The sequence below is a fragment of the Marmota monax genome, unplaced genomic scaffold (assembly GCF_021218885.2).
Source record: "Marmota monax isolate L192 unplaced genomic scaffold, Marmota_monax_Labrador192_F-V1.1 WCK01_AAM20220418_F8-fsc00015, whole genome shotgun sequence".
NCBI lineage: Eukaryota > Metazoa > Chordata > Mammalia > Rodentia > Sciuridae > Marmota > Marmota monax.
In genome coordinates, this window is record NW_026692194.1 from 12,044,885 (window position 1) to 12,072,387 (window position 27,503).

The window sequence follows — 27,503 nt, forward strand, 5'->3', positions numbered from 1 at the left end:
ATCCCTATTAAGGATTTGACCCCTTCCTCTCCAGTTCCTCCTTTGAAGAGGTTTTAGAGAGTGGGAGGAAGTACTGAGAGAAGCGATAGTGATCTGCCTACCCTGGGGAGCTGACACCTCCATCAGTTATATTCTTATCCATTATGTGTCTTGTACAAAAGATTTAGCAAAACTTTTATTATGAGTACCTTTTAATTTTTCTTTTTATTTTTTTAACACTAAATTTAAGCAACCGGTTTCGTTGCTACAGTCGACAGGTGCGGGGGAAAACCAGAAGGCTCCTTTTCCTGGGGTTATTGCAGATAGTTGCCACGATACATGTGCACGCACAAACACATATATCTTTAGTCTGGGATTTCTCCGGGCTGCTTTTGTAGAGGGTGCTATGAAAAAGTGGATACATCACAATCTCAGCAAGGACACCAAAGCAGATTGTAAACTCCTCGATTTCGTTGATTGATGATACGAGTCATGTGAAATATTTTTAAATTATAAAATATATAGCTATAATTAAAACCCCTTTTGCAGTATAATTAGAATGCCTCCAGTTGAACAACTGATGTTTTCAGGTAATAGAAAGTTAACAATTAGATTTATTCTTGTAATAGTGCACTCTCGTACTTTCCCTTTTAAACAGGGCATTTATTTCTGTATTATAAGGCATTCTTTTGTTCTTAGGGTTAGGAAAAGGATAAATGCAACACTAATTTGTATACTGAATACTTACAGATCTTGGTCGTGGTCCTTCATAATTTGTCTTATTTGTTAAACTGGAAATACAATAAAAGCAACTTTTTATTAAAAGTTTGATTTCAAATGGTCATTTTGACCTTAAAATTTTCATTTCATTGAAACTTAAATTTATCATCCCATCTCCTCATCTTCTTGGTCTGGGTGTTAGTTTTAGATGGATTTTTTTTCCTTTAGGAGTAGGTGGGGATAAAATGAAATATTGTAAATTAAATAACGATGAATATATTTGGAGAGAAATTACTTAAGGTGTTCAGCAGAGTGGAAAGACATGATCAGTTTGGAATTTTTGTGTTTTATGTAGTACTAGGGATTAAACACAGAACCTTGCTCATGTTAGGCAAGTGCTGTACCACTTGCCTGCAACCTCTGCCCTGAAAAGATTTTGTTGTTGTTAATTTTTTTTTTTTTAATTTGTTTAGTTGGTTTCTTTGGTGGGGGGGGAGGGGTTGAACTCAGGGGCAGTCAACCACTGAGCCACATCCCCAGCCCTATTTTGTATTTTATTTAGAGACAGGGTTTCACTGAGTTGCTTAGCGCCTTGCTTTTGTTGAGGCTGGCTTGAGATCCTCCAGTCTCAGCCTCCCTAGCCGCTGGAATTACAGGCCTGCACCACAGTGCCCAGCTTGTTGTTATTAATGTTTTAATATGTTAGTTTTTTATTCACAGTTTTATAATTTGAGACTTATTTTTTATCTTTCAGGATCACTACTCTTAGAATCAAAGATAAATCCAAACACTGCATATCAGAAACAACAGGCAAGTAGTTTTTTTTTTAATTTGAAAGACTTCATCTGTCACCAAGGAAATATTAATCTGACAAAGATGGGAATGCTTTCCTGACAAGGAAAAAATGTTCCGTAAACAAAGAGACCATGTGTGATTCCCTTCCATGTTGACAGGTTCATACTGAAAATTGGAGGTTTTTGTACTGTCAATAATTTAATTATTAAATTGAGCCACTGTTTAGTTTCTATTAGTATACAATGTATTCATTAGACTTAACTGCAGTAAGCTGGATCTCTCTTATACCTGGTACACTAAACCTTTTATTCAGAATCACCTTTGATTGAAGGAAATAGCATAAAAGAAAATTTGAAGGGAAGTCTATTTCTAGTGGGAATTAAATCTTTTAACTCAGGTAAAAGTTTTTGAAGTAGAAGCATGTAAGTACTGATCTCTGATTGTTGTATATTTTTAATAATCAGTGGGTACCTGTATGGACATGTACATTGCCAGTTATATAGCATTTCCCATGTACATTTATTGTCTTATTTTGGGAAAGAAAACTTGTGCTGTGTTTTAAGGTGCCTAATTATTTAATCTGAAAATGGTTGCAGTGATTAAAGTTTTTTGTGTGAATGTGTTTAATTTTTATTATGAGAAATGTATCATAATTGGAAAGTAAAGAGCATATTATAATGGATATCTGTAACACCACTAGATTTAATAATGTTAATATTATGCCATATTTGCCAGGCATGATGGGACATACTCTGTAATCCCAGCAACTTAGAAGGCTGAGGCCAGGAAAGTTGCCAGCCTCATCAATTTAATGAGGCCCTATGTGATGTAGAGAATTTTAAAAAGGCGGGGTGGGGGCTGAGATTGTAGCTTAATGGAAAAGTGCCCCTGGGTTCAATTCCCAGTTTAAAAAAGATATGCCATATCTGTTTCAAATCTTTTTATAATGTTGAACATTATGGGTAGAGTTAAAGCCCGCTTTGTGTCCATCCCATTCTATCCATTCTCTACTTCCCTGTAGATAACCCTGTTCTAATGTTGATATATATTCTTTTTTGTAGATGATTTTATACCTTTTCTGCATATATACATATCCAAAGATAGTATGTAGTCTTCTATGTTTTTTTTTTAACTTTACACAATTGTCATATTTTCTTACATGTACTCTGCAACTTGCATTTTTTTTTTCACTCATTTATTTTGAAGATTTCTACATGTTAGTAATGTAGATATATTTGGGTTGGTTTTTTTTTTTACGACACTGTTGTGTTCTTTTTGTTTGTTTGTTTTTGTTTTTTGTTTAGTTGTTGGTAGACCTTTATTTTATTTATTTATATGTGGTGCTGAGAATCAAACCTAATGCCTCATACATGGCCAGGCAAGCACTCTACCACTGAGCCACAACCCCAGCCCACACTATTGAATTCTAATATGTGATATACACCCACCAAACATTTGGATTATTTTAATTTTGCATGTATAGTATATAAAATTATTATGGCAGAGATTTTTTTTTAAGGAAAAGAGAAATTATTTTAGAATTACATTTACAGCATCAAGTACATTCTTCAAGATATCTGAAAATGTGGATTCCCAGAAACAAATACTTAATAGTGAAGGGACTAAAATTATGTCTGTTGCATAACTAATGAAAAGTTTTACTGTTAAAAACTTTCATATATAATTAGTTCTTCAAAATATTTTAAAATTCTTAGTATGCAATTAATAGCTTTTTCCTCTACTTAGAAAATGTCATATATCTTGTTTTGGTGACAAATCAAATTAAACATTTGTCATGAGTACATGAACATGTTTACCATATCTTGAGCATTTTTTTCCACAGAGCTTCACACATGTTACCACTGAACTGTATATCTCAAACCCTTTTCCCCTCCCCACAATTTTTTGGTACTGTGGATTGAACTTTGAGGTGCTAAGCCACTGAGCCACATCCTTAGCCCTTTTTTATTTTTTATTTTGAGACAGGGTCTCACTAGATTGCTGAGGCTGGCCTCAAACTTGCGATCTTCATGGGCTGGGGATGTGGCTCACGCGGTAGCGCGCTCGCCTGGCATGCGTGCGGCCTGGGTTCGATCCTCAGCACCACATACAAACAAAGATGTTGTGTCCACCGAGAACTAAAAAATAAATATTAAAAAATTCTCTCTCTCTCTTTCTCTCTCTCTCTCTCTCCCCCACTCTCTCTTTAAAAAAAAAAAAAAAAACTTGCAATCTTCCTGCCTCAGCCTCCTGCGTTGCTAGGGTTACAGGAGCACACCACCTCTCAATGCTAATTTTTATTTTGTTTTGCTTTGTAGTTTGCTTTTACTATATAACATTAAAATTCATCAGGGAATTCTTTGGTATGGAAAAACTTTGTATAGGAATGAAAAACCTGCAAGTGGAATAACCTGGTTTTTTATTTTCTTTATTTTTACTTAAATCAAATGCACTTTACTAAAAGAATTAAGTGTTAAATTTAGTTTCGTTGTAGTAGATGTGGTTTCTCGTATTTTCACCAAAATCTTAAATTTGGTTTGCATTTTTTACAAGTATACAAATTGAGATTTCCAAATACATTAATATTTTTTATTCATAAGAATTAATTTTTAAATGTCATTCTTTGAGTTTTTCAATAATTTAATCTAGAAAAGTATTTCCAAAATTTACATAAAGTAGAGTATTCATTAGGGAGTTCTAATTAAAAGCTTAGTGAGTGAATGGAGTATTTGTAGGAGATTTGCTACATTTAAACATATTAAATAAATTCAGGTTGTTGAATGTCAAATACTGAATATCATTCTCATTGCTTTCTTCCTTACTGTGTGTAATACTGAAGAAGTTAATGAGAAAGGAATGTACTTTGTTACTATACTTTGTTATGTTTTTAAACACATTGGGAAAAGAATGATTATATAATACAGAGTGAAAAAAAGTGCCTGATGTATGTCAAAATTTTTAAGTTATTTGAAATCAGTTCCACTGATCTTCAAAATGGAAAGCAGAGTCATAAGAATGTAAGTTTATTGTATTTAACATAGTTGTGTGTTAGTCAGGGTTAGGAAGGGCATAGAAGGAAATCCTCACCTCAGTTTTATTGGTAAATATCACAAATGAAACAATTGCAGAATGATGATAATATTGATAGTAAAATATTTTAACTCATCCCTCAAAAAGATTTCATGGAGAGGCAGCTAATGCACAGAAAGGTTAAGAGTCTTGACTAGGGTTGTATAACAGGTATGTGCCAACTAAGGTTTGGGTCTTAAATGCGGGCTATTAATGTGGAGTCGGTGTAACTGAAACATTTAAAAATTTTGCTCATTTTATCTTTAAACCTTTTATTTCCGTTTTATGTATTTTAGTTATTTTAAGTATTCCCCTTAGAGACTGAGGAGGCAGTGCCATACACACACACATTAAAACACATACAAAAATCACATTTAAATACTAAAGTCACTATGCAACACTCAAAGATTTCATGGAGAGGCAGCTAATGTACAGAAAGGTTAAGAGTCTTGACTAGGGTTGTATAACAGGTATGTGCCAACATAAAATGTTATAAACAGTAAACTTATATTTTATAGCTTTGGACAGTAGAAAATTAGAGATGGGATGGATTGATATAAGTTAGAATCAGAAAAATTTCAGTCTTAAGAGTGGTTATTGCTGAAGGAACTGTGATGGGAAGGAATTAGAGCACCTGCTATAAAAGGCGTAAGTTTTTTGAGAGCTTAGTTTGCTTTGAGGGGCGGGGGGCAACTATTGGGCTGGGGTTTGTTGTTGTTGCTGCTGCTGTGATTTGGGAATTGACCCCAGGAATGCTGTATAACTGACCTACATCCCCAGCCTCCCCACTTCCCCCCCACAGAAGTTGCCCAAACAGGCCTTGAACTTGACTCATTTTCACATACTGAATAGCTGGGGTTGCAGATGTATTGTGCCATACCTAGCCACTATAGGTTCTTCTAAGGGCATAAGATAATGAAAATAATAGTGTGTTTAAGGAAAACAGTGTGATAATGTTGTGAATAATAAAATGGGTAGGCAGAGCAGAAGAGGTTTTGGTAGCAAGACTTTTTGCAGTAATTAAAATACATGAAAGTATGATTTATGAGCTTGAAAAAAAGGGGATAGAGATCCAGTATATTCTCCTGAAAGTGCTAGAAGATTTGGTGAATTTTTTAATATGAACAAGATAGAATTTGATTCTATCTTGTGTTTGAGTCTTTGGGACCAGGATTCATAGTAAAATTTAAAAAAAAATTTTGGTAGTTGTAGATGGACAGAATGCCTTTATTTATTTTTTTTTATGTGGGGCTGAGGATCGAACCCAATTTAGGGAGACTTTAGGTCTCAAAAAAAAAAAAAGCAAACCACCAGTATTACCACTTGAGTTTGTGTGTGTGTTGTATATGTATATACACACATATCTCTTTGCCTTGAAGTATGAACGTGAAAACAGAAATGCACACAATCATACATAGATTCTCCCTTAAATAAAAGTATACGATATACTGTCCTGTGTCTTGCTATTTTTCATTAGACTTTGAAGTGGTAGTAAAAAAAATAATAAAGGGAAATTTTATAAATGACATCTGGGACTAGTGGTAGGGTAGCTTAGGAAAAGAGGTGCTAATTTAAAAATCATCAATTTTTAGCTGCAAGAGGGCACCTCCTTTGAGGGAGTAAATATAAATTAAAAACAGAATTTAAAACTAAGCCTTGTTGAACTATCTACATTTACTCATTGATCCAGTAATACTTGGTTGAGTTTTGCTTGTGGTCACTCTCTAGTTTGTTTTGTTTTTTTCATTTGTTTCATTTTTTTTTTAAACAGGGACTAAGTTGCCCAGAAGGGTATCAAACTGTGATCCTCCTGCCTCAGCTTTCTGAGTGTCTGGGGTTTACAGATGTGTACCACTGTACCTAGCTCTAGTTTGGATTTTTTTATATTAAATTTGAAAGCTTTTGAAGAATTTAAGTAGGGGAGGGACATAATTGAAAATCTTAATATCAAGTCTGTGGAATTGGAAAGAAGCAATAAATGAGAAATTAGTTGAGATCATTGCATAGTCCAAGTAAGAAATAATGTGTGATTGAATATGGTGGTGGTGAAGGTGTTTAAAGGCAGAGAGATTTGAGATATATTTTGAGGATGGAATTGACAGGGCATGCTGATGGATTAGACCTTTGTAAGCAGGAAGAATGAATACACAATAAAGTGGAAGGATACGTAGTTGGAAAGATTAGAGAATGAGGAAAATTTTTAGCTATGTGATTTAGAACAATTTTTTTCTCTGAACCTTATCTTTTAAAGCTACCTATCTTATGGTAGTTACAAGTTAACATACGAAAAATGGTTTAGCACAGGGCCTAGACATAATAAATTCAATAAAAGAACTGTGTTCATGATAATTACATTCTTGATGTAGGCAGGATTTTCCTCTCAGGAAAGATCAAAGAGTTTAAATTATTTGCCAAAAGCCACAGAAATAGTCAACAGTGAAGCTGAGAATAGTACTCAGGTCCTAATCCAGATTTACTTTTTTTTTTGGTTCCAGAGATGATTGAACCCAGAGGTGTTTAACCACATCCCCAGCGCTTTTTTTATTTTGAGACAGAGTCTCACAGAGTTGTTTAGAACTCACTAAATTGCGAGGCTGTTTTGAACTTATGATCCTCCTGCCTCAGCCTTCTGAGTCACTGGGATTACAAGTGTGCAACACCATTGTCCAGCTGTACTTTCTTTCAGAAGGTGGTTAGAGCCTGAATATAAAGTGCCTAAGATACCTCTAAGAAGGGCTGTCAATTTCATTTTGTAGTACTAGTGATGTCAAAATGAAATATAAAATATGAAGGAATTAAGAACCCACATGCTAGGCAAGCACTCTGCCACTGAGCTAATGAAGCTCAGTCCCCCATAGTAAAATTTAATAGAGCTACAATGCTGATTTTAAAAATAAACATGAACTGAACATGATGGTGCAAAACCTATAATCCCAGTAGGTTGGGAGGCTGAGGCAGGAGGATTGCAGGTTCAAAGCCAGCCTCAGAAACTTAATGAGGCTCTAAGCAACTTGTCTCCAAATAAAATATAAAAAAGGGTTGAGATGTGGTTCAGTGGTTAAGTATCCCTGGGTTCAATTCCTGGCACACACATACAAAAGGCAAACAAACAAACAAAAAGCAAAAGTGGGCTGAGGGATACAGCTCAGTTGGTAGAGTGCTTGCCTTGCATGCACAAGGGTCTGGGTTCAATCCCCAGCACCACAAAAACAAACAAACAAACAAACAATAACAACAAACCAAAACCCCAAAACCAACCAAACAACCCCAAAAAGCAAAAGAAACAAACCAAACCATGAACTTAGTTTTACCTCCACCAAAAATATAATCTAAAAAATACTTTATATTTAATAATTGTTCATCTGACCAGTACTTTTAAATATTATGGCCTGATGTTAAGAAATGTAAAACTAGGGATGGGGATGTGGCTCAAGTGGTAAGGTGCTCGCCTGGCATGTGCGGGGCGCTGGATTCGATCCTTAGCATCATATAAAAATAAAATAAAGATGTTGTGTCCACTGAAAACTGAACAATAAATATTAAAAAATTCTCTCTCTTTAAAAGAAAGAAAGAAATGTAAAACTAGCTGGACACAGTGGCACTTATTTGCAGTGTCAGTGATTTGTGAGGCTGAGGCAGGAGGACAAGTTCAAGGCCAGCCTCACCAACTTTGTGAGAACCTAAGCAACTTAGTGAGACCCTGAGTCAAAAAAAAAAGAGGGAGGATAGCCCAGTGTCAAAATGCTGCAGGGTTCAATCCCCAACACCAAAAACAAAAAACAAAATAAAATTTAAAAGGGCTAGGAATTAGGTCAATGGTAGAGCACTTGATTAGCATGGGCGAGGCCCTGGGGTTTGATTCAATACTGCAAAACAAAAGAAAAAACTAGAAATGAGCCTCAGATTAATAAAGACAAAGCCTTGAAAATGAAAATATTGGTACTTTTTGGCTCTAACCAGTATATGAAAAATATCCCTTAATTAATCCAGGCCTCAGATTAATACTTCTTATATGCCATATAATCAGGTAAGAATAAATGGAAATCTGTGTTATCACCAGAGTTATCTACTCTAAAGTTTTTATCAGTTGCTCTCACCATCTATGTAAGAGTTTTTCAAACCTTTCTGAAAACCTCTAAAACCATTTTTATAAACAAAACTTTACTAAGAACATATATATACACACACACACACATAACCTTGGGTTAATTTTTCTACGACCTAAGCTGCCAGACCAGTGGGTGCTCTTGGTAGTATTTGTAGGTAGAATGAGTGATTTCATTTCACCATTAGATTGCTTAAGGTCTTAAAGGCTTTTCCCAATTTAAAAAAAAAAAAAAAAAAAAAAAGCCAAAAGTAGAGTTAAATATTAACATTTTACAGGTATTAGTTGGCATGCTTTTTTTGGTGGGGGTCGGTGAGTACTGAGGATTTAACCCAGAAGTGCTTCACCACTGAGTTGTATCTCCAGCCTTTCATTTTTTTATTTTGAGACAGGGTCTTATTAAGTTGCTTAGGACCTTGCTAAGTTGATGATACTGACCTTGAATTTGTGATCCTCCTTTCTCAACCTCCCAAGTCAATGGAATTACAGGCATGCACCCGTATAGTTGGCTTTCAGTCAGCATAATTTTAACTAGTTGACAACTAGCTAAAAAGGAAGAGCAAACATGTAGGCCATTAGTGAATGGAGCAGCTGACTTTCTGGAAACAATAGAAAGTAGATGGTTAGAATTGTCTACATTACAACTTTAGCCAAGAATAAGTAGTCCCTTTAAGTTTTATCTTGGTAACATACAAAGCCCACTAACCTGTTTTAGTATTTTTTGTTTTAGAAAATTCATCAATATTATTTTGAATACCAAAGTACTGTTTCATTGCCAGTATATTACTAAAGTCAGTTGAGTATAGGTTAATTGTGCTTATCAGATGGCATTTGTCATTGCTATTCTGTTTCAGGTCTCTGCAACTTTATGTACACTTTGTACATATCTTTGCTGTCGTCATGATGTAGAAATCTTTTTATTTTTCAACAGGATACGTTAATTGTTTGGTCAGAAGCTGAGAACTATGATCTGGCTCTAAGTTTTCAGGAAAAAGCTGGCTGTGATGAGATCTGGGAAAAAATTTGTCAGGTAAGTTTTTGGGTTTTTTTTATTTTTTTTTCTTTGCAACGCTGGGAATTGAAACTTAAGGCCTTGGTAGGCAAGTTCTCTATCACGGAACTGCATCCCCCAGAGTCCTGAAATTTTATTTATTTATTTGTTTGTTTTTTTTTTGTTTGTTTGTTTTTTTGTTTTTTTTTTGATGTTAAACTTGTCTTTTATTGCTCTGGCAAGGATTCCACCACTCCAGCCTACTGTTAAGGTATTTTGGAAGCAGATTTATTCCAAATACATAAATAATTCCTCTCCTCTTTGTTCAGTGGTTGCACAGGGATGCGGGGAGTAGCTCAGTAAAAAGTAACTGATGCTTTTCCAATAAGATTTTGCTTAAGGGTTCATAAAAGTGGGTAGAATATGGTAGGTATATGTCCCACCAGAGTTTGTAAATTTTCCTTACATACCCTAGAATTAAACATACTTACTGAAAAGACTTTTACAAAAATTACCATTTTTAAACTATTAAAGTGTGTAATTCAGTGGCATTAAGTACATTCACTTTTTTGTTGGCAATCATCACCATCTATCTTCAGAATGTTTTCAGATTTGCAAACTGACACTCTAGGCCCATTAAACAATTGCTGATAGCCCCCTTCCCTATCCTTTAACCACCAAGATTCTACTCCTAGACTACTTTTGGACTGTTTGTCTTTCACTTAATAAGAAAGACAGTCTACTGCTGACCAGTGGGGTTGCTTCTCTACATGCAAGTTTTCTTGCATATAGTCGATTTGAGTTTATTATAGAGAAAGAGGTGGAGACAAACTGGATGTGGGCCTCCTATCCGCGTCTCAGCAGCCTTGCCATGGATCTGCCCGATTCTTTCGCATCAAAAAGTTGATCTTTCGAGCCATTTCCATGTTGTAGATCCGCCTGCAGGTTTCATAGCTTTCCCGCTGTCGCTTGCGGCAAGGTTTCTCATAGTATCTTCGTCGTTTAATGTCTTCAATGAGCCCATCCATGCTGAGGATTCTGTTCAGGGTTCTGTATGCACCTTCCACGTTCCCTTCGTGTACCATCACAGTCCTGGCAATGAACTTCAGGTGCTTTGCCATAACTTTGGATTTAGGTCTTCACTCTTCAGGACTTACAGGAGGGCGGAGAAAAGGCAAGGAAAGCACAGAGACCCGAGAAAACGGGGAAAACCAAGGGTAGCCAGGCTTCGCCACAGAGGCCGCGTCGCCGGGCGCGGGGGGGACGGCCGGGGCAGGGGCGCGCCGCAGGTCCAGCGACCGCTCACGGGACAAGGAGTCTGCCGGGCGTGGGGGACGGGGCCGCCGTGCAGACCCGGCCCTCCCCAGGCCCTCCGAGGCTTCCCGACCGCGGAGGGAGTCCTTCACCCCTATTTGTTTGTTTATTTGGTGGGTGCTGGAGATTGAACCCAGAGGTGCTCAACCACTGAGCATATCTCCAGCCTCCTCCCACTTTTTTTTGTTTTTTTTTGTAGGCATGGTCTCACTTGGTTTGGTTGCTTAGGGTATCACTAAGTTACTGAGGCTGCTCTTAGACTTGAGATTTTCCTACCTCAGCCTCCTGGGTCACTGGGATTACAGATGTGTACCACTGCACCTGCCTCTAATGATTTTTAGTACTTAAGTTTTTTGAATTGGTTTATGGATCTGATAATAATACAATCATTTTTTCCCCTTGGTTCTGCTAATAACAGTGCCAGATAATTTAATAAAGTGGTTCAAGAAAGTGTAGTGTGAGCCTCCCCATTCATTCCAAATAAGAATTATTTGATATGAGGCCCTGAATCAATAAACTTTTAACTGGGAATGGTTGCTTTGTTTCTTTTCTACCTTGTATCTTACTGTGCATCTTATGTTGCTAGAGCATTATTAGTATACATTATTAAACTGGTAAACAATTAAAAACTAATAAATAAGATTTTGTGATTCATATAAACTATACATAGAAAAAACCCAAAATTGTTTTTGTTACTGTTTTTGCCTTTAAACCTGTGGATGATGGTGAAAGGGTCCTGTTTTGTTTTGTTTTTCTTTTTGCTCTTCCAGGTGTTCTGTGAGGATTGAATTGAATATTTCATGTGAGAAGTTTTCTATAAAATGAGATTTAACTTAAGACTTAAGAAATTAAGTCTTAACTTGTAGACATATACAATGCATGCAACAAATATTTGTTTTTCTGTTCTTGATTTAAGATGAGCTTGGATCATGTGTTCATCCGTGCAGTGGGGCAGGGGCTGACCCATGTAAATAATAAAACATACTGAAGGGTATGAACTATTAAAATCACTAATTTATAAAAAATATTATAGAGAAAACATTAAAAGTGAAAAATCACTCATTTCAAATTACTAGTTTACAAAATGAAAAAAAATATTTGATATTGTTCAGAATATTAATGAAAGTATATAAGAATAGCCTTCTTAAATTATAAATTCTAACAAAAGTGATGTTTTATTTCATTCTCTTTTCTCTCCCTCATAACAGCATGGTAGCTAGCATGGTAACTATACATGTACTCAGTAAACATTTAAAGAAGAAAAAAATAATGCAGAAGACAAATGCCTTGTGAAGAACTAGGATGTTGATTGATATATTCACTATAACATGTATTTATAGGATGGATAATATTTTGCAGTGATCAACATATAGGTTATACCTTGTTCTCCACCTCAGTATTTACTGTTTAATTTGTGGTTTTGAATATTTATATACTATTAAAGACTAAATATATTTGTACTAAAAATTTTTTTTGCTAAAATGTATATTGTACTGTTTTTACTCAGGTAGTTTGGGAGATCCCTAAAACCACTCTCAGGGTCCAATATAATTCATTGAAATGACTGTAAGAACTGAACAAAGCTAATATACTTCTGGCTACAATTTATTATAGTGAAATGATGCAGATTAAGATTACCACATGGAAAAAGATACATGGAGCAGGATCCAGGAAAGTTATGTCCAGACTTGAGTTTCCAGTTGTCTCTCCTATAGACATAGACAGTGCTTATTTCTCTCGGCAACCAGGTATGGCAATACTCATGAAGTATTGCCAGCTAGGGCAGCTTACCCAAATATTTGTGTCCAAGGTTTTCAGTGGGATCAGTCACAAAAGCATGGCTAACCTTAGTCTTCAACACCTCAAAAAGTGAAGACTACCTTGTATCATAAACCATATCGTTAGCATAGAATATCCAGAATAGCCTGATATTCAGGTACAGAAAGATTATCTCTCGGAAGCTGAGCAAGATCCAAACCTTTCTTTGGAAAAAGTCAATCCCTTTGCCAAGGTTTTTTCCCATCAAAATGATCATGACTGTCTAAGGATCTACATCTAATATAATCATTTGTATGACAGAGCAATATGAGTGTGAATGTGCCTGTCATTTGAAAGAGCCAGTATAAGGTAGAGATAGATATGAAGAAACGGCTCATCTGTTTTATAAAGCCACAACATACTTTTTATATTTGTTTACTAATATGATTATTCATTTCCCTTCTTGATCTACTGTAATTTATACATTTTGATAAATTTGTACAGAACTGTTTAGCATAGAGCTTAGCCAGTAGTTAATAAAATCCAGTTCTTCCTCAGGCTAGTCATTTTCTGTTGGCATCATATCCTCAGGAAGCTTAACTCCCATTTGTCAATTGACTTAATAAATAATCAATATTGTTGTTATAAGATTTATGTACATACATAAAAGCAGTTTAATCAACCATACCAGTGTTATGCATATCATAGTATGGTAGTAGATATAACCTGAAAAGTAAGAATTAATAGATAATAGCATATACTAGACGTTAGTCATTAACAGTCCAGTTCATCATAATATTATATGATAAAATGTCAGAGATGTCATTCATCAGAGTTTACAGGCTTCCATTCACCTATATCAGGTTCTAAGAGCAGAGATGATCTTGGAAGACATAAGATTTCACCATTCTAGGCATCTGTTGTAATTGAGCTAGGAGATCCTATCATCTTGCTCTGAACCTTTCTTGAGACACAATTATTAACATTGGATTTCTTTTGTTGCATTACCCATTTATTAATTCCTTTGCCCTCAGTTACTATTTCTCCTCTTTGTCATTGATTTTTATGCAAAATTTTCCAACATTTGAAGGAATGTTAGCTTTGGCCACTCTGATAGTCCTATAGGGTTAATTATTGTATAGATTACTTGAAAGATTTGTGTATGTTGCTGATTATACATTTAGTTATTGTTCCTATAAATTATGTTTTACTTTTTGGTTCTGGATTGGGTTTGCATCTCCCTATTTGACCAGTGTAGGCCAGGATTAGAAGGAAAGATACTTTGCTTCTGACAGCCACTCAGGGGCCAGACTGATAGAGAACACATTTTAATTTTTCTAAAATATTGCAAAGTGGGAAGGAAAGGCGACATGAGAGCACTGACTTCCTGTACCACACTGATGATTAAACCCAACGGTGCTCTGCCACCTATCTACACCACCACTCTTCTCCCCCAACTTTTTTCTTTTTTTGAGACAAGGTCTTGCTAAACTGCAAGAACTGAAGGAAATTCTGAATTATCTTTGCATTTTATGTGAATTGCTCTATGATCTTGCTACTTATGTGTCCGTTTCCCCAAACCCAGCCACACTGTTGAAAAATCAAAAGTAAAATTATTCATCTCTGTAGAAAAAGAACTTATGTGCATCTGTGTATCTACATTTCTCTAAACTCTTAGATCTTTTTTTCATGTGTTGCTTTGGTGGATACAGAAATTTGTAGAACCATTTCTACTTAGGATGTTTTGAAGGGGAGAAGATGATAGTTGCATTCTTGTGTTAATTAGAAAAAATTTTATGAAGAGTTATTTTTTGTTGTTGAATAGAGTACTTTATTATAGAAAATTTGTTTTAGCCTTGCTTAACCTGAGTTGACAATCTGAATCATAATAGTTTGCTATTCATTGTTTTGTAATTTTGATATAGATTAAAAGTTGGAGGCTTTATCACAGATGTTAAATGAATATTGTTTTTATTTTATTTTATTCATTTTTGATGACGCTGGCAATTGAACCCAGGGATGTTTTACCACTGAGTTACATCCCCAGCACTTACTAGGTTTCATTTTGAGACAGGGTCTCACTAAGTGGCTGAAGCTGACCTCGAATTTCTGATCCTTCTTCCTCAGCCTCCTGAGTTGCTGGGATTATAGGTGTGTTAAACTGCGCCTGGCTGAATATCGTTTTTTAAAATTAGACTTTATTTCTTTTGGTTTGTAGCAAAAGCAAAATATTTTTCAAAGGCATTTGGAGAAATCTTTTTTTCTCACTTATTATAAGGAATGAGGTTTTAGTTTGGTTTAAACTTAGTAGTATCCTCATCCCAGCCAGTGTGACACTGATGGGTTGCTAAATATCACACTTAGTGGCTGGGTGGGGAGAGGTGAAATAGAAGAGTTTGCCTTCTTTAAAATGGAAAATTATTGGATATAGTGAAGATTAAATGACTATACAGTTATATAATATCAGCTGAAATATTCAGGCTATCCTGGAAATATAGGGTGGAAAATTAATAGGTGAAATTATCTGTGGTCAGTTACTTGAGACTCAGGTAACTCTAAACTTGGTCCAACACTTCTCTTAATTAGCAATGACTACTAGTATTGATTCTGTGCAAGGCATTACTACTTAAATTCACTGGTCAGCGTGTTGATTTCCAAAATGTTGGAATTCTTTTAAATTTTAAGATAACCACCTCTACTTCTATATTTTAGGTTCAAGGTAAGGACCCATCAGTAGAAGTCACACAGGACCTCATTGATGAATCAGAAGAAGAACGATTTGAAGAAATGCCTGAAACCAGTCATCTAATTGACCTGCCCACGTGTGAACTCAACAAACTTGAAGAGATTGCTGACTTGGTTACCTCAGTTCTCTCCTCACCTATCCGTAGGGAAAAGCTGGCTCTGGCCTTGGAAAATGAAGGCTATATTAAAAAACTACTGCAGCTATTTCAAGCTTGTGAGAACCTAGAAAACACTGAAGGCTTACATCATTTGTATGAAATTATTAGAGGAATCTTATTCCTAAATAAGGCAACTCTTTTTGAAGTGATGTTTTCTGATGAGTGTATCATGGATGTTGTGGGATGCCTTGAATATGACCCTGCTTTGGCTCAGCCAAAAAGACATAGAGAATTCTTGACCAAAACTGCAAAGTTTAAAGAAGTTATACCAATTACAGACTCTGAACTAAGGCAAAAAATACATCAGACTTACAGGGTACAGTATATTCAGGACATCATTTTGCCTACACCATCGGTTTTTGAAGAGAATTTTCTTTCTACTCTCACATCTTTTATTTTCTTCAACAAAGTTGAGATAGTCAGCATGTTGCAGGTAAGTAAAGTAATTCTTCACGATTTTGTTTTCAGATATGTAGTTCCTTTGTATGTCAAGCTGGTATTCAAAAATACTACTTTGTTTCCTTTAAATGTTCTATCAAGCATAGAAAATTTGACTTTATCTTGTTTTGTGAAGGAGAAAAGTTTTTTTAACACAAATTGTATTTGTAAATATTCTCTGATGCAGCTGTTTTAAGTTTTTTGTATTTTTAAAATGGAGTTACGTTATGAATAATCCTGTTTTTGTAGTACTGGGGATTGAACCCAGGGGCACTTTACACTGAGCTGCATCCCCAGTCTTTTTTATTATTTTTATTTTGAGAAAAGATCTTCTAAGTTAGTTGCCTAGCCTGGCTTTGAAGTTGCAATCCCCCTGCTTCAGCCTCCCAATAGCTAGGATTAAAGGCATGTCCCACCACACCTTGCACATGCTAGGCAAACACTCTACCACTGAAGCAGCATCCCTCGCCTTATGCAACTATTTTTTTTAACATATTTTATTTCATTTTGAAAAACACAATTATTATTGGGGTCTGTATGAGTATTTGTACTGAAAATGTCCCAGATAACTTAAATGTGCAACCAACATTGAAAAATAGTAATTTTTAGGAAATGATACTTAGGTTATTGACTTTGCAAAGTTGATTTTATTCTTTGTTCTTCAGTTGTAAATAAGAGTTTATCATGTTACTCCTTTACATCCTCATTATATAGTAATCATGCATTTGAAGATTTTTACACTGTGATATTAGAGTATATCCAATTTCCTACATAATTTTCATTGTTATTTCCTTAACAGTCACTAAGTTTATTGAGCAGCTGTTATATACTTAGTGTAGTGGTTCTCCAAATGTGGTCTGTGAACTCTGGAGGTCCCTGAAACCCTTTCAAAGGAGTTCATGAGGCTTTCCCTTTTTCAGCTTCATGTCTGTGTTATTTTCTCATAAACTAAAGCCAAATCAGTGTTTCACAACAGATTGAATGCAGAGAAGAATCTAGTTGTCTTTTAAGCCAGACATTAAAGAGATTTGCAAAAAAAAATGTGAAAGAGCCATTCTCCTTTCTAAACTTTAAAAATATAGAATCATATAGTTGTTTCTTACTTAAAATATTTACTTGAGGGATTGGGGTTGTAGCTCAGTGGTAGAGCACTTGCCCCGCATGTGTTGGTCACTGAATTTCATCCTCAGTACCGCATAAATGAATAAAATAAAGGTATTATGTCCATTTACAACTAAAAATTTAAAAATATATATATATAATTACTTGAACACATAATGGCTTATTAAAAATTAATACTTTCAAAGGCCTCCTTTGTTATTTCAATTGTGATAAATATCAATAAATGTAGCCCACATAATAAAACTCTTTGGGGCTCTCCATAATTTTTAGAGTTTAAAGGGATCCTGAGATCAAATCATTGAGAATCTCTGACTTTGTACTTAGCTATGTGACTTTATTTTTATGATATTTCCATCCAATATTCACCTTTATATTGTTACTTTATATTTTGTATAGGATATCTGTCTCCAAATCATTGTTACAAATAATGAGTTTTTTGTTACTCTCCTGCAGTAAGTGTGAGGGAGTTTAAACTTACACATCAGGTTCTTTTTATAATATATAAAACCTGTTTTGTTTTGTTTTGTTTTGTAAACCATACTATACAATTCAGGATGTTGTTTTTCTTATAGACAAAATGATTACAGACTCAGGAGATGGGAGTCACTATCTATAGTTGATGTAAAGAACCTATTGTCAGGATCTTAAAATTAGCTTTCCAGTTAACTGGTTTTGATTTCAGAAGGGTTTCCAAACCCTTAACAGTGAATCATCAAATGCTCTTTTATACTTTAAAAAATTTGTGCAAACTAATCTATAAATATTTGTGATACATATTTGTCATCTTTCTTATATTTTATAACAGGTTTATGAAATTTATAATATAAATCAACTGTAACTTTAAAAAAAGGAAAGTTTTGCCAGGTACCATGGCACATACAAGTAGTCCCAGGTACTCAGGAGACAAAAGCAGGAAGATCACAAGTTTGAGATTGGCCTCAGAAATTTAGTGAGTTCCTTTCTCATGAAAAGTTTTGGGAGTGTAGCTCAGTGGCAGGACACTCCTGTGTTCAGTCCCCAAAATGAAGTTCAGTACTACAAAAATGAAGATAAATATGGCCTGGCACGGTGGCACACATCTGTAATCTCAGTGGCTCAGTAGGCTAAGGCCAGAGAACCACGAATTCAAAGCCAGACTCGGCAATGGCAAGGTGCTTAGCAACTCAGTGAGACACTGTCTCTAAATGAAATAGAAAATAGGGCTGGGGGTGTGGCTCATTGATTGAATGTTTCTGGTATTCAGTCCCCAGTACCAAAATAAATAAATAAATAAATAGAATTTGAAAGAATTAAAAAAAAAAAAAAAGTCTTACTCATTTCTGGTTCGTGAGATTCATTTTCTGAAATGCCCAAGTACTATGAACTAACTACCTGTTTGACTTTATTCTATGACACTTCCAACCAATATTTATCTTTCTGTTACTGTAACTTTATTTTTAGTGTAGAATATATTCCAGATGATTCTTTTACAAGCTATTTAAGTTGTTCAAACTGAAATTTCTCATTATTCTCCTATAATGAGTGTGAAGAAGGTTAAACATGCACATAATTAAGTTTCTTTTATAATACATAGGAGCTTGGGTTTTTTATCTAATATTTACAAATCAATTATGGCTCGTGTGCTAGCAGTAATGCTGAATTCTACTTAAAAAGATGTATGAGGGCTGGGGATGTGGCTCAAGCGGTAGCGCGCTCGCCTGGCATGCGTTCGGCCCGGGTTCGATCCTCAGCACCACATACAAAGAAAGATATTGTGTCTGCCGAAAACTAAAAAATAAATATTAAAAAAAAAAAAAAAGATGTATGAGAAGGAAAGTAATATTTTAAGGTCGAATTAATAAATTGCAAGTTTTTCTGGCCTTGAATTTGTTATTCCCCTGCCTTAGCCTTCTGAGTATCTGGTATTACAAGTGTGGACCGCCCTGCTGTGCTCAAAAAGTATTTTATAAATTAAATCCCTAAAAGCCAATAAAATGAAGTTATTTCCTCACAAATAACTACAGAATGACATCCTTCTCACAACAATAAGTTTTAATTTCTCCCCTTACTGGAAATGATAAAGTTGATCTAAAGCCAACTGTTGTCAGTTGTTTGCTTCCTTAACATGTTTGAATATATAATATTTTCACTATTCCATAGGAAAAAGTTGAGCATACCACAAACCCAGCAGTATTAGTGGTTTAGTTCTTTTTTTTTTTCCCCACATATTCTGTAGCTAATAAGGTTATAGCAATGATTTCAGTTACTAATTAAATACATAAAATCTAGAAATAACTTTAAAAGAAAAAAGCCCTTTTGCTATGATGTGATTCTTTTGTGTTTAAGACTTTTTTTTGATTCAGGTATAAGACTGAACATAGTAAATTATCTTACTAGATTTGGTCCTTTCTAGCTTGAGTTTTGCTTTGGTTCCATTCTTAAGTTTGAACTTAGGAACCTATCCAAAGTTTATTTGCTAGGTGTGACTTTATTTTGTCTTATTATTTGGGAGACCTGAATTCTGAATTTACTAGCTAGCCTCAGATAAGTCCACTCATGGAACTAGGCAATCTTTGAATAATGACACAAAGCTTGATCTAAATTTAAATTTATTTATGTGATTCTAAAAATGATGAACAGGTTCTCTTTCATTTTGTCTGTTTTTTCATGATTGCAAAGAAGTTTGATTTAGACTTTTAGAAATAGTTTTGTTTTTTTTTTAAATACCTGGGATTGAACTCAACCACTGAGCCATATCCCTAGAGACAGGGTCTCACTGAGTTGATTGGTGTCTCAATTTTGCTGAGGCTGGCTTGGAACTCAGGATTCTCCTGTCTTAGCCTCCCGAACCACAGGCATCCACCACCACACCAGCTTCTAGTAACCCCTTTTTCCCACAAGGTATTTTGTTTTGTTTTGTGTTATTTTGATTTTTTGTTGGATTTGTTATTGTTGTTTTGTTTTTACTATACTGGAATTGAACCCTGGGCCCATTACCACTGAGCTATACTCCCAGCCCTCTTTATTTTTTCATTTTGAAAGAAGATACTGGCTGAGTTGCTTAGACTGGCCTGTATGCCTCCAGTCTCAACGTCCTGACAGCTGTAGTTACAGGTATTCACCACCACACCTGGCCTCCCACAAGGTTTTGTTGTGTTACCTGGAAAAACAGCCACATACAATTTATCCTACACAATTGTGTTTTTTTAAATAAAAGTTCTTAAAACCAAGTAGAAAAGAAAAACTAAAAGATCTAAAGAGATTAGTTTAATTAGTTTGAGAAGCAAGTTCAGAAAAAAGCATTCCAACTATGTAATGGACTTTTAAGCTGTCTTAATTTACTTTCTTAATTTACATTGGAACAGTTTATTTGTGTATCTTAAAAAATATTATCAATAATAATAATGCTGAAGTCCATAGAAAATATACTAGGAATCAGAAAGCATTCTTCCAATGAATTATAACACTTGAGATTGCTTCTATGTATAATATTTTATGTAGTTCCAGCTGTCAGCTCACAAGTACTGAGTTATATAAGAAGAATTTAATTGGCAAATTGCATTTATCAAGAAGTTGGAACTTTTTTCCTATGAAAATATTCTGACAGAGTTAATCTTCAGACAGGAAAGGATGAAGATTTAATTGGGAGAGATATAGGAAGATAAGAATTTATAAAAGGTGCGAATGGAGGTAAATATGTACTTATTTATTAAAATAAAAATATTGAGACCAGCCAGGCTCAGTGGTGCACACCTGTAATACCAGGACTTGAGAGGCTTAGGCAGGAGGATCACAAGTTTGAAGTGAGCCTTAGCAATTTAGGGAGACCTTAGGCAACTTGGTGAGAACCTTTATGGAAAGAAAAAATTAAAAGGACTGGGGATGTAGTTCCCTGCTAATGTATTCCCCCCATCCCCCAAAAGAAATTTTGAGACCAGAATTATTTGGGGAAAAAATGATTGAGGAATAAATGATAGATTGCATACACATTTGAGTCCCCTCAGAAGATGGATGATGCAGGCCACAGTACATAAGGAATCAGTGAAGTCAGTAAGGAAGGAAACATGGTTTTGAGTTAGGCAAATGAAGGAGTTTTGTCTTTAAATAGCACTCATTGATGGTTAGTGGGTGAGCATATTATACTTTCTAGGATTGTATCTAGTGATTTCCCCCACCTGGTGCTGGGGATTGAACTCAGAACCTCACACATGCAAGGCAAAAACTCTACCACTGGACTATATGCATCCCCAGTCTCCCAGTGATTTTCATTGATGAAAGCCAGTGTATTTCAAGAAAGGATTTAAGTGATGAAGTACATGCTTATGTATTTTTTGATTTTACTGTCAGCTCTACATATATTATTGCTACAAACATTTGTAAAACATGCTATTTAATTAAAACTAATGGAAACTATTTGAGAAGGAATTCTGAAAATAAAACTAAAGCTTAAATGCAGCAATTTCAGTTATATTCTTTTAGCAGTTTTTGATATAAATTTCCCAAAGCAAATTTCTTTTTTTTTTTCCTCTTTTTTGGCAATACTGGGGACTGAACAAGGGGCACTTTACCACTGAGCCATATTCCCGGTCTTTTTTTTTTTTCTTATTTTGAGCTAGGGTCTCATTAAACTGCTGAGACTGGCCTCAAACTTGCTGTCCTCCTGCCTCAGCTTCCCAAATAACTGGGATTACAGGTGTGCACCACAGCACCTAGGTGAATTTCAATCTTGACAACATTTTTTTTTTCTTTATAATTTCGTGTTCTGCTTATTTTAGAAAATATAGTGAAGCAAAAATAAAAAACACAATCCATCACCAAAATACAACCACAAGTAACATTTTAATTATAAACCTCTGAACTTTATACACATTTAAATTTAAAAAAATACTCTACTATATGTTTTGTTTTTCCTTTTAAGCAGTATCTAGGGAAATTAATATTTACCTGTCTTAATACTTCAGAGTCATCAAAATGAAGTTACTGTAGTGGTTTTTCATATAATTATATTCTTGGAGACCACAACAACATGTAAGACTCTGCTCCAGTTATCTGTAGACTGTTATGAGTTCTTATGTTTTAAATGACTTTTTAATTTTACCTGCTTTTGGTGGGTGGGATACTGGGGATTGAACCCAGGAGTACTTTACCACTTATTCCTTTTTATTCTTTTGTTATTTTGACACAGGGTCTTATTAAATTGCTAAGGGTGGCCTTGAACTTGAGATCCTCCTGCTTCATCCTCCTGAATAACTGGGATTATAGGCATACCCCACATACCCCACTGTGGCTGAATTGTTGTTTTCTCAACATAGTCATACATGTACATAACCTTATTTGATCAGTTTCATTACCCAGAAATATTTTCCCTCCTCCCTTCTTCCCTCCACCTGGTCTCTTTCTTGTATTCTGCTGGTCTCCTTTCTGTTTTCATGAGATTCCCCCTTCCCCTTATTTCTTTTTCTTTTTTATTCTCTAGCATCCACATATCACATTTTCTTTATCCATTTATCTGTTTGATGAACATCTAGGCTGATTCCATAATTTGACTATTGTGACTTGCTGCTATACATAAGGGTGCACCCATGTATTGCTGTGTATGCTGACTTTATGAATTGTGTTTACATAAAATAAAGAGTAAGTAGGCCCTGAAAGGGTACTGGAAAAAGTATCAAAGTGAGTTGCTGCCACACCTTTTAGACATATCTTTTTGTTTAGATTTCTTTACAGTCAGGCACAGTGGTAATGCCTGTAATCCCAGCAATTCCAGAGACTTAAGCAGGAGACTCACGAATTCATAATCAGCCTCAACAACTTACCAAGGGTCTAAGAAACTTAGCAAGACACTGTCTCTAAATAAAATACATATACAAGGGCTAGGGATGTGGCTCAGTGGTTAAATACCCCTGGGTTCAATCCTTGGTACAAAAAAAAAGTCCTTTATAAGTGAGATTTCTAGCTAAATTAATATATTATTGAATGTATAACTAGAAGTGAATGATATACTCAGTTTATGGAAAATTATAAATATATTCTGAAATTTTAGGTTTCAGGAATGAAAATGCTATTTACTTCTCATCAATTTTTATTATAGTTTGTGTAAATCATAATTGAACATAACATACTTCTGTTAATATTTCATAGTAATTGTTTTCATGCAGGAAGATGAGAAGTTTTTGTCTGAAGTTTTTGCACAATTAACAGATGAGGCTACAGATGATGATAAAAGGCGTGAATTGGTAAGCTGTTCTTGAAATTTACATTCTTCAAGAGGACTTTCCCTTTTGGCATGCATAGCTTTTATCTTGAATTTGTTAAGAGTTTTTTTTTGTTTTTTTTTTTTAACAATAAGTATGGAATGAAAGATATATATTTAGGTTGAACTATATAATGATCATTCAAAGTTTCTAAAATTTGTTTGTATTGTTTTAGAAAACTTGAGATGTTCCAATGTGTTTTTCCCCCAGTAAGGGAATTTGAGTGTTTCATAAATCCCAAAATCAGATAAGTGTCTTATGTCAGAACTATAAACCCACACACATTTTTGTTTTTACAGATATTTACATAGGAGATTCTTTGCTTTTTAAACAAGAGGTATAAGGATGCTTCTTGAATAAGGGAATCATGGTTTGTCTTTTTGGAAATATTTTTCATCTTCTAATGTATTTACAAACTTTATTTTTAGATATAAAACATGTTTGGGAAAAAAGAATAGTGACTGCTGATTACCAGATGTTTGCCCCTTTTTCAAATATAATCAGATTCCAGCATTTTTAGGAAATCATGAAAAATTGATGACTTAAAGCTATAAGTCATCTTTGTAGTTATATTTATTAGAAGCCTACTTAGGTTTTTCATTTGTAAAATCAATGTTTTAAAACAGAATCTCTGATGTCCTTTCTACTTGTAAAATTATATCATGTTTTTGAGGGCTCATTGGGAACTCAGCTATAGTTTATTATAGGATGGTCTCTATTCAAATGGCTTATTTAGCACTCTTGTACTATAATGTGTTTAGAAAGAATAGTGTTTGAGAAATAATACTTTTAATGGGGGTGCTAGTTTTTAGTATCTCTTTTAATGTAGGTTTTGGGAAGCCAGGATACTATGAAAAGACAAGATCCTTCAGAAGGGTGAATTTCATTCTGTGGCAGATCACATTATAGTGTGCCCAAGTTTATTTTTATGTTTATCATCTTCTCACTATAATTTTTAACATTACAGGTTAATTTTTTCAAGGAATTTTGTGCATTTTCTCAAACATTACAACCTCAAAACAGGGATGCATTTTTCAAAACTTTGGCAAAATTGGGAATTCTTCCTGCTCTTGAAATTGTAATGGTAATTATATGGTTTCTTTTCATGCTTTTGGAATTGTGAATTGAAATTGACTTATATTATGGATGGGAAAGAATTTATTGTAGTACAATATATTATATTCTTTATTTTTTGACACCTCAAGAGAGTTTGGTAAGACATATTGAATTCTTTAATTTAGTTTTATTCCCCTGAAAATGATTACCGCAACAATGATGTCAGCTCTCAGATTTTTACTTAATTTATAATACCAGTGTTATAATTTGCATATGATACATCTCTGAGTGAAGAAAAATATCTCATGTTTTTGAAATATCATTATATTTTCTATAACAAGTATGTTTCATAGAAGCCAATAAAATATTTTTTTTTTCTTTTTTTTTTTTTTTTCTTTAATATCTTTTTTTAGACCAGTGAATGGAACGAGGGCAGACTGGACCCAGGAGTCTAGTATTACAATATGGGTTCAGGGCATGGTTCTCAAAATTTAGTTATCCATTGGCATTTACTGAATGAAAAATTAACATGAGACTTCTTTTTTGGTGGTATAGGTATTGAATCCAGGGCTTTGTATATACCAGGCAAGTGCTCTACAACTAAGCTATATCCCCAGCCCTTTTTATTTTTTATTTTGAGGCAGGGTATTGTTAAGTTGCCCAGGGCGGTATCAAATGTGATTCTCCTGCCTCTGCCTCCCAGATATCTGGGATTACATGTGAGCCCTACTGTGCCTGACTAAAATGAGAAAATTTTATTCATTTTGATTTGATAAATAATCCATTTTATATTAACATAAACTTAAAATTTTCCCAAATCAAAAATAATTTAGTGAAGAGCATGGCATCATTTGCCCATTTTTTGTTTGTTTTGTTTTGCTGATCCTTTTAATGTCTTCATAGTATATAACTAGATTCTCATAGCTACTACTATGTTTAACTTGTTGTTAGATCTATCACATCATGTAGCCTCTGGAAAATCCCACTGTATTTGTGATTGAGAATGAAAAAGAAAATATCTGTTACTTAATACTATGAAAATAGTTTTAATCTGTACACTTCCTGAAAAAAAGAGAATTAGACCCCTCAATAGGATTCCCTGAACCACACTTCAAGAACTGCAGGGACTGTTTCCACAGTCACTGCCTTGGAAAACTAAGTTATGGGAAAGAGATAAAAGTGCCCAAGAAGTGTTTTCAAAAGCATTATCTATTAGGCAAGTCAAGGAAGATGGAGTCAGTTGCTGAAGAGTAATCCTGTTATGTCTAGAACAAAAGACAGAATTCTGGAAGGCTTTGATGGAAGCATATTCAAATTTTTTAATACATTTTTAATAAATCCCCTTTCTGAATTTTTGGCAGCTTTATTTTGGGGGGGGGGGGTCCCTGGGATTGAACCCAGGGGTACTCAGCCAGTGAGCCACATCCCTAGCCCTATTTTGTATTTAATTTAGAGACAGGATTTCACTGAGTTGCTTAGCACCTCACTTTTGCTGAGGCTGGCTCTGAACTCTGAATCCTCCTGCCTCAGCCTCCTGACTACTGGGATTACAGGTGTGCGTCACCACTCCCAGCTTTGGTAGCATTTTTAAAGCCTTGCTTTATAATCTTATGCTGATTCTTATATTTAAAATCTGTGAATATTTCTTTGTGATGGTAAAAAAACAGCAACAACTAATCAGAGAGCTGCCCCAGAATTGTAATATTTATAAAAAGAAAGAATGATGGAGAAATTGTATATTTTGATTGCAGTTCAATGTCTTTAATTCAACTTTAGAGGTAATACATAGGTTTAGTTGGGGAAAGGTAAATGCAAGAATAAATGTTGTTAACAGTCTCTAAATAACCTAGCTTTCCTTTTATTAGGGCATGGATGATTTGCAAGTCAGATCAGCTGCTACAGATATATTTTCTTATCTAGTAGAGTTTAGTCCATCTATGGTTCGAGAATTTGTAATGCAAGAAGCCCAGCAGAGTGATGATGTAAGTAATAATTCTGGGGTTCTATGTGAATTGTTTGTGGAATAGTGTTAATAAACTATTGTGAGAAAAATCATAATTTTAGTGAGGAAGACAGCGTCTCATTGGGGGGTTCTTTTGGCCAGAGATAGCCACCCTAAATCTTAATATCTCAGATAATTAACAAATAATAAAACACAAACACTCAGAAATATATTTACAAAACCAAGCCCCTGGTAGATCTAGTCCACATGGGTGCTTGAACTAGAGGAAGACAAAATGGCTCCAGGGTTTATTTAAGGGGGTAGATACATCAAAGGCAGGGGTAAGGTTTCAAGGGCAGAGTCTTGCTTTGTGATGTCTTGCAGTCAGCAGGTTGATTGACATCTTGGCAGGTCATACCCATCTCAGGTGCTCTGTGGGCTGTTAGGCAGAACTTGAGGGGGAAATTCACCTGCATCAGGTGGTGTATCCCTGTGGGGAGTGCCCCAGGGAGTTCCCACAGCCAGACTTATCCCCTCACAAGGCTATTTACTATGTCCACACACAGCCCACAGCTCGTGACACATAACTGTAATCTTAAATTTTGAAAAATAATAGATTTCTGATCAGTTATGACTTGCAAATTCAGAATATGTTGCAGTTAGTTTGTTGATTGCAAAGAAAAAACAGATATTTAACAAACCAGTATTAGCATAAATTATAATCAAATCAGCTTCTTTTCTTTATTCCCCCAGTACTTAGAATTGAACCCAAGGCCATGGACATGGTAGGCATGTGCTCTGCCACTGAACTATATATTCCCAGTCCTCAAATCAGATTCTTAAATGTTGATTTTTTTTTAATTTGAAGAGTTAAAGAAATGGAATTTCAGATCCTTAGGATATTTGCAGGTCAGGTCTTTATAACTAAGAAATTGCTTTCCCTTGTTAAATTTTTTTGGAAATGAAAGTTTAGTGATGAGACCAATGTTGTGTCTTCCCATTGCAGAAAATTTAGGATTTTCCCCTCAAAACTATTTTTAAGGACAAATGAACACATAACTGTAATTTAAGTGTTTTT

At 34.9% G+C, this 27,503-nt stretch overlaps 2 protein-coding genes across 3 annotated transcripts in view; one reads left to right on the forward strand and one right to left on the reverse strand.

Annotated features, from left to right (window-relative positions):
- The window catches only part of Ppp4r3b (protein phosphatase 4 regulatory subunit 3B), a 61,700-nt gene that overhangs the window by 623 nt on the left and 33,574 nt on the right, over window positions 1-27,503 (forward strand). For both annotated transcript variants that reach the window (XM_046423728.2, XM_046423720.2), the window contains exons 2-7: window positions 1,454-1,509; window positions 9,600-9,698; window positions 15,444-16,067; window positions 23,332-23,409; window positions 24,395-24,511; window positions 26,349-26,465. In XM_046423728.2, the coding sequence (XP_046279684.1) occupies window positions 1,454-1,509; window positions 9,600-9,698; window positions 15,444-16,067; window positions 23,332-23,409; window positions 24,395-24,511; window positions 26,349-26,465 (1,091 nt within the window). The remainder of the gene's footprint in view (window positions 1-1,453; window positions 1,510-9,599; window positions 9,699-15,443; window positions 16,068-23,331; window positions 23,410-24,394; window positions 24,512-26,348; window positions 26,466-27,503) is intronic.
- LOC124078724 (small ribosomal subunit protein bS21m) lies at window positions 9,926-11,061 on the reverse strand. Its single transcript, XM_046423764.1, has one exon. The coding sequence runs from the start codon at window positions 10,778-10,780 to the stop codon at window positions 10,517-10,519; it is 264 nt and encodes an 87-aa protein (XP_046279720.1). The 5' UTR covers window positions 10,781-11,061; the 3' UTR covers window positions 9,926-10,516.

Bases quoted from the DNA above. Each gene is read 5' to 3' on its own strand.
- LOC124078724 (XM_046423764.1), bottom strand. From the start codon at position 10,780: ATGGCAAAGCACCTGAAGTTCATTGCCAGGACTGTGATGGTACACGAA.